The 13,826-nt window shown below is 32.5% G+C and overlaps 1 protein-coding gene across 1 annotated transcript in view; it reads right to left on the bottom strand.

The window, feature by feature from the left end:
* Nucleotides 1-13,826, bottom strand: part of ADAMTS19 (ADAM metallopeptidase with thrombospondin type 1 motif 19) — a 252,578-nt gene that overhangs the window by 133,633 nt on the left and 105,119 nt on the right. The window contains 1 exon segment of the mRNA XM_027607009.2: nucleotides 6,133-6,238. Within this exon segment, the coding sequence (XP_027462810.2) occupies nucleotides 6,133-6,238 (106 nt within the window).

The following is a 13,826-nucleotide window of genomic DNA, read 5'->3' as shown; positions in this document are numbered from 1 at the left end:
TATTTATGACCATAAAGAAAAAAGGATGTGATATGTATATAAATTTATATTTTTTGTTATATAAATTACATATGCATATATGTATTATGTATATATGATACATATAATATATTGACATTTTTGTTATAACATATATATATATATATGAAACCAAACAATCTAAAACACCGCTACTTGTACAAAAAAACAACTTGTATTATTGGCAAAGGATTGTGTCGCAGAATTTACAGCTAAAAGTACTTCACAAATATATGAGAACAGACGTATACAATTCAATTACAGACCACCTTTTAGGCTAAAAATAAAAATACTGGGCTCTCTACCAACTCAAACATGACTTGCAATGTAGCACTAACTTAGAATAAGTATTATGTGGCAGGGCTACTCAGAGTGTGGTCTGTGCCCTCCCTGGCTGCCATTAGATGAACTCTTTTTTACAGATTTGTATCTAGAAATTTTAAGACCACTGAATAGATCAAAGTGAAGGATTAATTTATTAGGATAGCCTCTATGGATAAAACTCCTATTAGGTGGATTTCAAGTCCATTGGAAGTTTGGCACCAGACTGAATACTAGTCTAAGCCAAAATTTTCTCTTTAGTGTTTAGAAGCCCCAAACAGGTTTTCCTTCAGTTTAAAGAAAAACAAAACAAAACAAAACCCCCCAACTATAACAGAACCCCATTAGCTTGACATTGAGTATGTTGAATGCAACTTGGCTTAGATCACCACTATCTGCTGTAGAATTTCAGATGATGAAAGCAAATTGGCTTATGGTAAAGAATTTGAAACCTAAGCAAGATGTAAATTTGTAAAAATTTACAAAAAAACCTCTTTTTTACATAGCTGGCATTACAATATAAATCAGCTATATCACTAAGCACACAGTTGAATTTAGCGGACTGTATTTTCTTTTTTTTTTCTTTCTTCATTTCAAGACTTTTTCAATGAAGCAAGCAATGTGCTGTATTTTGGCATAGCCCTTACATCATCAGAGACCACATTTTGAACAGTAAGATAATTTATTGAGCAGTTAATGAACAATCAAATTTAATGGAGAGAACTTTACTACATACACTAAAATAAGTTCTAGGTGGTCTTCTAGTGCTCAGTGGTGAAAAAGGGAGAGAGAAGAATGAGAGAGAAGAAAATATAAAACAAGTAGACAAAAATGTGTTTTTTAAATTTTAGAATGAGGAGGCCCTTCTAACTGTAAAAAGTTAAAGAAATAATAAAAAAATAACATTTGACTACTAAAAATATTTGCAGTTCAAAAACATGAAAAAACAGGATTACATTAACTAAGAGAACTAGAGAAATCTTAATGTATTTGATTAAAAAAGAATGCTCTTGATATCAAAAGAACTCCTGGAAAATTAGTCTCTATTAGCTTCAGTTTCCTCATCTATAAAAAGACAATAATCACAAAGGATAGCTCCAGATTTTTATGAAATTGTACTATAGAAGAATACACAGTATTTAGTGCAATACCTTTTAATAAAAGAAGACATTATTATTTTTATTAGAAAGGTTTTAGCAATCTAATATAAATGTGATGTCTTAAAACTTAAAAAATATTATATAATTATGCAGTAAAAAATTAACTCTGCAAGTTTGGGTCATCTAAAACCTGCATATAGGTCTAGTCCTTGCCCAGCTCCTGGGAGGTAACCTATAAGCCTTTAGAATATCTTTTGTGATAAGAATATCTTTGTTTACCTGGGGGCCCTAGGGCAAGCCAGATAGCTTATACTAATGATATGATCTTGGGGTAGGGCTTGGCCAGCTTGACCTCTGGAGGGGATGGAGAATGAAGGTCTGCCTTGTGGGTGGTCAGTCATGCCTCCACGACCAACATTACCATCTATTAAAAACCCTGGATACCAAATCCCAGGTTGGTTTCTTGGGTTGGCAATACTTTGTGTGTGTGTTTTCATACATCATTGTTTAGAGAACTAATACACAGTTCATTCTGCACAACTCCACTGGGAGAAGACAACTTTAAGTTTGTGCCATATGTTCCCTGGATCCTGCCCCATATGCCTGTTCCTTTGCTGATTTTAATCTAAATCCTTTTACTGTAATAAACTATCATTTGAGTAACGTGGCTATTTTGAGTTTTGTGAGTTCTGCTAACGAATCAGTGAACCTGAGGGTGGTCTTGGGAACACTCCCCAAACACAGTAATCTAACCACAATCTATATATCGGTAATAAAGAATGGCTTGAAATCAAAGTAAAATTTCTTACTTCAACAAATTATTGTTTATAAAGATCATGTAAAATACATAAAACATAGTGCATATGTACATACATGTGCACTCAACAAACTCCATCAAATTCATGAATAATTTCCTAAGGTATTATTTATAAAAATAAAGTTTTAAAAATAAAGTTTTAACTTCTGTCACAGTAAAATAATGAAGATCCCATTTGTATTTCATGGATATAAATACATTTAATACCAATAAAAACATTCAATTATTGAAAATTTTGGTTATAAGAAAAAAAATCACAACCCCTTGACCTATTGTTTAGAAAGGAAAATAATTTTGAAAAAGAATCATAAACATTGGAATAAATAATTTATTTCCTCTTTCTTGCTATGGATACTAATCTATACTTTTGTATATAATTAGAAGAATTTTTTATTAGGCAATTTCCCAAAGGAAAATTCGATACATTTTTACATTTAAGATTCCTTTGAAATAGTAAAAAAAGTATTTTTTTGTTCTCTTCAATTACTCAAATTCTCACCCTTAAGCCTCGATTTTTATTACTTGGTGGCCCTTACTGACTTATTTTTTTGTTCTCTTCAATTACTCAAATTCTCACCCTTAAGCCTCGATTTTTATTACTTGGTGGCCCTTACTGACTTTTCCAGCCATATGTGGAGTTTCTCCGGGAAATTCTACAACCCAAATTCAAGGTAACAAACATAAACACACTCATCCCAAATCAATGTAGAAACATTTCATGTGTGATTACAAAGGCATTCTTTAATTGGCAAGTGTAAATGGAATCATTCTGCCATTCTAAAATTGTGGTTTGCAGAATTATATGATCCATTTTCAAAAAACAAAAGAAATTAGAAAAGACAAAAAATAAGAATTTAACCAATTCACTTAAGTAGTTGACTTAATTATATCCCTAAGTAAAAGAGCTCTATTGATTTGTGTGCATGCACACATAGGATCCATAGATATAATTATATAACGTTTGTGAAAACTGCCTATTTGAGAGGCTATGTGTGTATGAACATTGTTTATTTCTTTTTCCTACATCTTTCTTTCATTGTGCTTTATATCTTACACTGATGATGATATAATTTATACAGATGACCTCTCTCCTGTTTGTTTGTATGTTCTTTGTTAAAGACACAATTATTCTGTTAGTGTATCCCACTTTGTAGCATTAAGAACAGTAGCCTCTACTTTTGAGACAAATATTGCTTACAAGTAAGGAGGATTTTTTTAGTAACTAAGTAGTTCAATATATATCATATGTCCTGGTCTTAATCCATCAAGCATTACCCTACCTTTGGCACATTTCTATTGATTTTGGGTACAGCTCTATAAAAGTCAAATAAAATAATATTTTACTACCATTTTAGCCATTCCAACCTGAGTTCCCGGTCATAAACCAGTGTTTCTACCGCATAAAGCTCAAGTGGCCTTTCCTTAAACTATATCATTTAGTTCTTTAAGTAGTTGGAAGTTCTTGACCAAGCCTTTGCATGTTAATAAAGTAACTTGCATTGTGGCAGGTTCCTTTGTGTTTTTCCTACATTTTAGAATTCATTAGAGATTAAAGAAATTTATTTTACATATACTAAAGTAAAGTAAGATTGCTTCATAAAGTGAACCTTCTACTATTGAGGTTACTTGCCTGTTTCATAAAAATATACTGAAATTGCTTGTATACCATGCTGTTAATACAGAGCTAAAGAGTGAAAATTATATTATTAGGAAATTAGCATTTAACTTTTAAAAACTGTAATTATGATGAATTTGCCCTTGTGGTCTTAAAATTTTTTAATACCAACTTTTTCTTGCCTCTAAACATTATTTTCAGTATGTTTTGTTCAAATAAGGTACATAGTTTTCCTTAATATGATTAAACTGGAATATCTTTAAATTATGAAAATTATATTGGAATTAAGAGTCTAAATCCTATCATTCCTGGAGTGGAACACTGAATTAGGTTATTGCAAGGCATACTTTCCCTAAAGGATGATGATCTTAAAGTGTTATTTATCTTTTTTGTTTGTTTGTTTCTTTTTTGACTAACAACTAAACACTGTGTATTCTAGAACACTACAAACTGACTACTGAAAGCCTGCATGGGAGAAAATGAAAGTATATTTACACATTTAAAAACAGTGACATCAAAAATCCACCACTGTTGATAATGTCTTATTTCTTAGATTAAGTTATGGGCACAAGTCATACTCAATTTCTGAGAACTCATTGAGCTATATAATTATAACTTGATCATTCTTCTATACTTCAGTTTATTTGAATAAAAAGTTATTTTAATCAAACACTGTTATGTCCTATATAATTCTTCTTTTGAGCTTTCTCATACCAATCAAAGTCCATGGCTCAATTTACTCAGTTGTCTACCGAGTCCAGGCATATAATGAAAATAGAGTGAGCTGGGTCCGGTACTACAATACTATAGAGCTGCAGCCTGCGATGAGCTGGGAAAGATGGGCCCAGTCTAAAGGGTATAGACGCTACTCAGCTCCAAGGAATGGCTGCCATATGGGACTGTAGGTCTAGTGTTGCCAGGTCTGGAAATTTGAATTTTTATGTCAAATTTATACTTTTTAATGCTGGCAACTGATTCAAACTTTTAAACACTACCAGCCAAACTAAATATGTCTTTGACCAAAGAGGCCTCCATAAAGATCACCTCCCTGAGTAGGACCACTAAATCTGAGTCCAATTAAAATACTTTTCATATGTACTGCTGATACTGCTAGCATGCAGGGAAGGCCACAGTCAAAATTCTGTCTGACTCCACACCATTTCTACTATAATATACTACCTGTAAATATGTCCTTGTTCTTACATAATCTGAATCCCAGACCAAACTCATAACACAGGTATTATCCCCATTTTACTACTGAGGGATCAAAGGCCCAGAGATAGCAGATAACTTAATGTAAAAATGCAGAACAGTATGACTTCATTTAAATGGACTGAGTTCAAATCCTTCCTCCAACACTTACTATTTTCATAACTTTGGGAGGACAAAGTAACTTTTCCATACTTCAGTTTTCTCCCCTGTAAGATGGGTACTCTAATAGCCATACCTCCCCAAAATGTTATGAGGATATATAAAGCACTTAGAAATGTCTTGGCACATGGTAAGTACTATATAAGTGTTGCTATTACTAATTATGATTGCTTTTAACATTATCTGTAAAATGAGATCCTTGCATTTTGAATTTTAAATGAACCAAACTATGTAAAGTACTTAGAACTGTTCCTGAGACCTACTGTTCATCACATAGTAACTGTGTGATCAGATGAAGTTTCTTTCAAATACCTCACTCCAAGCCATGCAGATTAATTTCTTTACTCTGTGTCAGGTAATAATAAACATGCTATTATAGGTTGGAAGTATTTTTATTTGTACTAAGTGTTTTCTTTGAACATTTGAATAATAAATAACTCTGTACTGTCATGATTTATTGCCATGTTTATACCATTTGGAAATGTGTAGTGAAATGAATCATGTGCCATGTAATGAATGTCCTAATGTGAATGTTAATAATGTAGTAAGATTTTATTCAAAGAATCAGGAATGGTTACAGTGTTCAGAAGACACTTTATTTTATTTTTTTATTTATAGTTCCTGCTATTAAGTTTGTTTTTTTCTATTCATTTTTTATTATTTATTTATTTTTTATTTTATTATGTTATGTTAGTCACCATACAGTACACATCATTAGTTTTTGATTTAGTGAAGATACTTTAAGTTAGATGATACTCGCCATCTTTTTGTTTCCCTAAATTTAAAAAAAAAACCCTAACCCCCCAAATACAAAATATATGAATGTAATTCAATAACTCAAATTACAAATTTATATGCTAATATGTGGCATAGCCAGAATTTTTACTTACTTGTGACCCATTTCATGAGCAATTGTAAATGCAAGATTCAGGCCATTGTCTTCAGCAATAATACATTTTCTCTTTTCACTACACATTCCACTCAAATAAGCTATACCTAGAAAACATACACATGAATTATCATATGTCAGATTCAAATGTAAATATTTATGCTAGGCATCAGTAGAAGAAATGAAAAATGATGGTTTTTCCATTCAAATAATGTCAATATTAAACTATGATATCTAGCCCTTATAAATGGAATTTTAAGGGAAATTGTGTATGTATAAGTCACTCAATAAACTCTTAATATTCTTTTCAATTTCATATTTCAGATTAAATTATTCGATCAATTATCCAACTCTCAAAACGCATGCTCTAAGAATATATTCTACAAATACCACTTGTCATTGTCATGTAAGATAAATGAATGGACACGACTTTGAAAATGTAAATCAAAAAGCAATGATTAAGTTAAATATTTTTCAATTCTTCTAAAGGACCTAGTTTCAGAGAAATATCCTAAAATAAAATAAACTACATATGTATGGCATTCTTGAACTTACACTGATATTGTGAGTTAATAAAATTTTGGAAATTTTGTTTTGTAAAATACCATTTTAACTAATATGAATAAGAACGACCTGTGATATTGGGAATATTGAGAACTATTTCCTTTGAACATTTTTTGCTAACAAGATGGTCCAACTGCAGAGTATATGATAATGAAATTATCATTATCATTATCAATATCAATATCATTATCAAGAAATATTATCTAAGACAACAATTGCAGTAAGATATTTGATCTTTTGGTTTAAATCGGTGGTAAGACAATATGTAAAATCATCGATATTCCTTAGTCAAAGATTTATGTACTATATTACTAATTAAGATACATCCCTGAATAAATATCATTTAACACAAAGAACTGTAACCTTCCAAATGTAAATTTTAATGCATTTTCAAAAAACAAAGGTTATTAAAGTAATATCTAGTGTTTATTGAATTATATGTATGTTCCATAATCCTCATATCCTTACAAAATACATTTAAACTCATTATATGAAGAAATTAAGGCCTGCAAAGGTGAAATGATTTGCCAAAGATCACATGACTACTAAATATTATGGAATGAGGATTTGAAATGAACTTTGACTCCATCTTCCAACTAACGTTTGTTTTCCTGCTAGTTACAATTTAGTGCAGAGTGACCCCTAGTTAAAGATGGTTAGCTGACTGCTTGTGACTTTTCTTCTCTCTTCAGAAACATAAAAAATAGTGTTATGAAATGATTACATTTTTTAAAGATGTAAATAAATCACCTTGCCCTTGTTTTGGAAATATAGAAGATTCATGGAAGAATATGCAATGATTTAGGGGAGCCACAGCCCAAATGACAGGGGAGAAGGATTTTATTACTATGGTAGAACCCCATAGAGACTCGAGACTGAAGCACACAGGTTTGAACAGAGGCCTTGTTCGAGGATTGAAAATGGAACATCTGAAATCTTCAACTACTACTCTCAAGGCCTGGTATCCATTGGCCTATCAGGAAAATGAAGATACATTCTCCAAGCAAAATATAGTGTAAACATACTATTTTAAAAACATAACTATAGGAAGAAATGGCCAAGAGATGAAATATGTAAAGATGTTATTTTATCTATATACGTAGAAATATTTTATTGAAATATAAAATCTACAAGTAAACGAAATTACTTCCTTATGAATGGATGGACGGATGAATAGACAGGTGATAAGGCCGACTACTTCATTTAGCTGATTAACACAAATGGAATTACTCCGGGGTTAAATCAAGATATGGTGGGAAGGAAAGACGAAGGTAGGGGTAAACAAAGAGCGGTTACGAAAGGGAGTAAAAGAGGAGGAGGAAAACGTATTTGTTATCTAGTCCATTAAATAACAAATCAAATAAAAACTTCAAGAGATTCTTACCATAATGTGAATTTTCAGAGAGCTAAGTCATTCACTTATTAATGCAACAAAATATGGAAAACAAAGATATGAGAGTGACTGAACTTGTGTTATAGTTGAAAGGAAGAAGGAAGGAAAGAAAGATGGAAGGAAGGAGGAGTGAAGGAGAGTGAACCAAAAGTACCTTCTCTTAATAATTCTCTTGCACATTTGAAAAATTTAAAAAGTATATAATGAGAATAAATACAAAATACAAAAATACTAAATTAAGTTCAACTATAATTACCCTGTCAAAGATCATTATTTGGTACAAATTTCCCTTAGGATGCACCTGTATTTCACAACTACAATAATCTTATCACCATATGCAGATTAAAAGTCAGCTAATGCGGTTGTCATCATGTTATGTGTCTTTGCTGTATGGACCGGTGCATATCAAATTTAGTCACTTTAATAAGGTTTACATTTCTTCTCCTGTACCCCTTTCAAATATATTGTTCCCACCAAAAACAGTATTATCACCTGTTTCTTAATTCTTACCTCTTCTATATTATTCTTTCCATTCTATATTGGTATATTTTTTCCATACTGTTCTGTACCTTACTACACTGACTAGGATACCTTTTTTTTTTTAAAGATTTATTTATTTGAGAGAGAGAGATAATCTCAAGGAAACTCCCTGCTCAGCACAGAGCCTGATGCACAGCTTGATCTCAAGACCCTGAGATCATGACCTGAGCTGAAACCCAGAGTCAGTCTTGCTTAGCCAACTGTGCCACACAGGCACCCCGCTGGAAGGCTTTCATGGATACCATTTGTTAAGTTAAAGAAATTACTTTCTGATATTCTTGTATGTCAAGTGAAAGAGGATACAATGTTAGGTGAGGTGTGGGTCAAATGTAGATGGGAGTTAGTATTTTTTGAAAAAGAAACAAACTGGAATAGTGAGAGAAATGGGAAAGAGAGCTAGGGGAGTACTTAATGTTCACGATTAGGTATTGCCAGGATAGCAGAGAAAGTGAGACTTCATCCAGATCAAGGTCAAAGAATTATTAAGTAGTATTGGTTGGACTGATTATATGAACTTGAAATTGCACATGATCACAGTGAACTCAGGAAGGGGGGGAAGGTGGGCAACATCCATGTGAAACGTGGGTGAGGATCAAGGAGAACAACCTATCATGTTGACAGAGACAGTTAAGATGGTAAAGCTGAAGAGCTTTAGCTCCAAATGAGGAGTTTTTATATGAGGATGAGAGATTTTGACTTAGAAGCAACAGCAGGAAGCAAGAGGATGCAAGAGGCATAGAACTTTGACATTTTCCTAGCACCAACCTTGTGGGATAGGGGAAGAGAAAGAATGAAGAGTAATCTCTCTGGGGGCCCTAGATTCCTCACCAAGCTATGGGAAATCAATGACTACTGTGTAGTCATGAAAGAAATTTGCTGATAAAAATTATAATTTGTGGTGTAAAAGACATATTTTATACCATAAAACATAAATTTATATACAATAAAATGTAATTTAAAAATGAGTACATATTGGCATAGAGGTATGATTACACCTAAGTATTAAAAAAATCCATACCATCACATTTTCACAGGAGAACAAAGAGACTACATAAAAATGGGGGCATCTGGCTGGCTCAGTCGGTAGAGAATGTGACTGTATCTCAGGGTTGTGAGTGCAAGCCCCACACTGGACATAGAACTTACTTAAAACAAAAAACTATATAATTACGGATAATTTTTTAATAGCAATTGTATCATGCAGAGAGATAGTAATTTTTCTTCCTCTTTTCCAATATTCCAAATTCATTTAAGTGTTTATAATACTTTTATAATGAGAAGATTAAAGACATAAATATGATAATCATGTCCATGAAATTTAAATAGTAATTAACAGAATCTCTTATAGACCAGGAAGCAGTTTAACAAACAAAATGACTCTCTCCTCCTATTCTTTTTTTACTTATGTGTAAAGTCAGAGTCTTTAACTAAGACTCTGATAAATTTGAATTTCATTGTCTTACATTTGGCACACCAGGAAGATTTTCTTTAACTTGAAAGTTATGGAGAATAATTGTAAGCATGACTAATTTAAATGACTTGCATTATTCTGTTTAAAAGCGTATGCTTTTCAGTTGCTTTCAAAAACTCACATGTTTCTTATTATAATAAGGGGTAGAGTTTAAAGGGGAAAGGATTTAACACAGCTGTTATTTAAAGATACATATAATACAGACTCTTTTTAAAACACTCTTTGAATATACAAAATTCTACAAACACCAAAGATACCAAAAAACCCTCTAATTTCCCACCTAAAAATGAATCAAGTCATGTATGAGGTGTCAACAGAATTTCTCATCTGAAAACAAAAACATACTATCCTAGGATGTAATTTGATACCTCTTCAAGATAATCATAGACCCCCCAAACCCCACAGGAAACATGTTATAATAATGGACTACTCAGGAAATCAGTTTTTATGTGATCAGGTGGACGTATCCGAACAAAATTAAATTGTCCAGCTCCAGCCCTGTTGTCTTTAAGCACTAGCTAGACTACCTAAGTTCAATATCTTGTCTCTCCTGGCACAAAATTCTGCACAGTCCTAGGTAAGATATTTGTCCTAGGATTGTATCCTAGGAGGAAAGTTATTTACCTATAAGTCCTACTATTGCTTGAGGCCCTAATGGAACAAGTAATGTAAAAGGTGACCAGTACCAAAGGTACAAAGATGAATACATGCTGAGCATACATTCAGGGGCATGAGCCACACAAATACTCATTTGAAAATGTGATCATTAAAACCTAGAGATGTACTTAAGATATTATGGGAGAATAAAAAGAAACACCAAAGCAGAAAAGGCTTTTAGGGAAAGAAATAGCTTGGTGGTATCACTGAGTGGAGAGAGGTTAATGAGGGGAAAAGCAGAGGAAGTTTGGCGGGAGGGTCGGGGGAGGCTGCCTGAACAAAGGACTGAGCAGGGAAAAGCCTAAGCAGATAGAGATGAGAGTTGCTATTGTTCACAGAAGTGTAGCTTAAGTTATTTAAATGTGCACGCCATGTAGTACATCTCTGCAGCAATATGTATTTAGCATATCCTCAATGAAGGGTATAGGAAATGAATGGCAGAGATGAAATTCCTTGAAACAAAGACGAATATAAAGTATAACTTAATGTGGGGCCTTAACTAAAATGTAATTTTGAAGAATCAAAATGTATTTCGCCCATGAATTAGAAAAAAATTTTTAGAATTACTTAATGATAGTGCCCACATAATATGAAACCCATTTACATGATTACATTCAAATTGGGCTTTGAACATATTTTAAAATAACTTGCCTTACTAGCTCGATAATTATCTGCCTCTATTCCATTAACAGACAAGATGATGATCTAGGAATATAAAAGTACAATTATGTAAGTTATGAGTTTAATATCAGTAGAGTTATAAATGTATTTTTAAAAAACAGCCTTCCAGATTCTCTTAAATGTTTAATCCATAACATTCTTCATAGTACAGTTTCTAAGAATACTAAGAAAAAAATGACTTCTAACAACAAGAAATAGAATACCAGTTTAATAAAAACTACAGTAAATCTCTGTGGTCAAAAAGGCAGAATATTTTGTAGACAGTAAAACGTTGTTTATGTGTTCCTGCAACATAGTAGACAGAGTCCTTTTGTGAAAAACACATAGAGGTGGGCCAAATAAAATCTAATATACAAAGTTTTTAATGTATAGTTAATTTTGAGAAAAAAGATTCCCAAGTGCAAGAATAAAGCCTAAAATTTTTCAAATTTGGGGGCGCCTGGGTGGCTCAGTCGGTTAAGTATCTGCCTTCAGCTCAGGTCATGATCCCCAGGGTCCTGGGATCCAGCCCCACATCGGGCTCCCAGCTCAGCAGAGAGCCTACTTCTCCCTCTCCCTCTGCCTGCCTCTTAGCCTACTTGTGCTCTCTCTTGATCTCTCTGTCAAATAAATAAAATCTTTAAAAAATTTCTTTTTCAAATTTGGAGTGATAATATGAGTTAATGTTGTTAGAGTCTGCGTATCAGAAAAGACACAAGGCTTATTAAATAATGGGTATGGTTTCAAAATGGCTGCAGGGACAGGAATTAAGGAGTAAGGAACTGAGATCCATCGACAAATCACAAAGCCTGAAATTGCTATTAATGTGTGAAAGTAACCTCAAAAATCCATATGCAAGAGAGCAACAAGGAACCCTGGCTCAAAATAAATTCAGGGTATGCCAGAAAAGGCTCCACTAACAAACTGAAACCCAAACCACCAGCATGCATTGGTATGAAGCCACAGGAATATGAAGCCATAAATACAATGTACAAATTGATCATACAATTTGGGGATCATACAAGGATTGGAAAAATCCTTGTCAGTTCAGTAAAAACAAATGAAGGATCACTATAATGAGACACTTTATCATTTCAGCAAGCATAGAGTTCCCACAGGAAAAAAAGTTCTACTGAAGATGAACTCACAAATAAAAATGACAAACCAAGTAAAGAAATGGCTCACTGTGAGAAGGTGGCCACTGATACAAAAACTACAGAGAAAATGATGATGAAATAAACACATTTTTAACATAAAGGTGGGGAGCTTGAGATCCACATTCACTGGGCCACCGCAACCCAAATGAATCTTTTTGTAAATCAGAGAAAAAAACCATTTCTCCATGACACTCTAAATCAAAGTACTGGTGTAAAGAAATGTTAAATTTCTTCAAACAGAAGGAAAAATTCCAGACTAAAACATGAAAATAAAGAGGAGGAAATAAAGGACACCAGAAAGATTAAATGTATGAGTAACCATAAATTAATATTGAATACACAAAACACCAATTTTAATGTCTTCCAAACTTTAAAATAGTGAGAACTGAAGTAAAAGCAACAACACATAGTTCAAGTGCTCAAGAGTTCTAGCAATAATCAGTGGGAAAATGATACATGTCAGAATATACAAGGTATATTGCAACACAGTAAAATAATATATAACTAAAAATTATAATTACATAGATTGAAAATGGTATACAAATATTGGATTTACCTATTTTTAAAGGCAGGGAAGGAAGAAAATAAGAGAAACATGACCTAAAGGCAAATATAAAACAAATATAGAAAGATAGCATTTCATACCAGGAATTTCATTAAATAAAAAAGACTATGCCATGAGAACTGTGACTGCCAAATTGAATGGGTATTTAAATTCTGTAAGGTGAGAGTTGTGTGAATTAATTTGATTGTAATAATCATTATACAGTGCAGAGGTATATTAAAACATCATTGTCTACCTTACACTTATACAACTCTTATCCGTCAACTTTAGCTTGATAGAGTTGGAACGAATGAATGAAAAATAAAGACTATGCTAAGTCCAAACTAAGATTTTAAGACTGAATTAAAAAAATAAACCCTAACTGCATTATGCTTATAAGAGATACAGCTTAAGTATAAGAACATAAATAAGTTAGAAGTAAAAGAATAGAGAACAATACAATATGCAAGCATCAACCAAAATAGAGAAAGGGTGGCAATTTAAATATTGCAAATATACAAAATTAGACAAATTGAATTTAAGTGACAAGCATCTAGAGAGATAAAGAAGGATTTTTTTATGATAAAAGGGTGACTCCAACAAGAAGACATACAATTCTATATCTGTATTTACTCAATAACTAAGCCTCAAAATATAAATAGTAAAAATGAACCAAATTAAGAGAGAAAAACAAATCCACAGTGCAACT

This window comes from Zalophus californianus, chromosome 5 (assembly GCF_009762305.2).
Source record: "Zalophus californianus isolate mZalCal1 chromosome 5, mZalCal1.pri.v2, whole genome shotgun sequence".
Lineage (NCBI taxonomy): Eukaryota > Metazoa > Chordata > Mammalia > Carnivora > Otariidae > Zalophus > Zalophus californianus.
The sequence above is the reverse complement of the archived record's forward strand: the minus strand, read 5'-3'. Positions and strand labels throughout refer to the sequence as shown.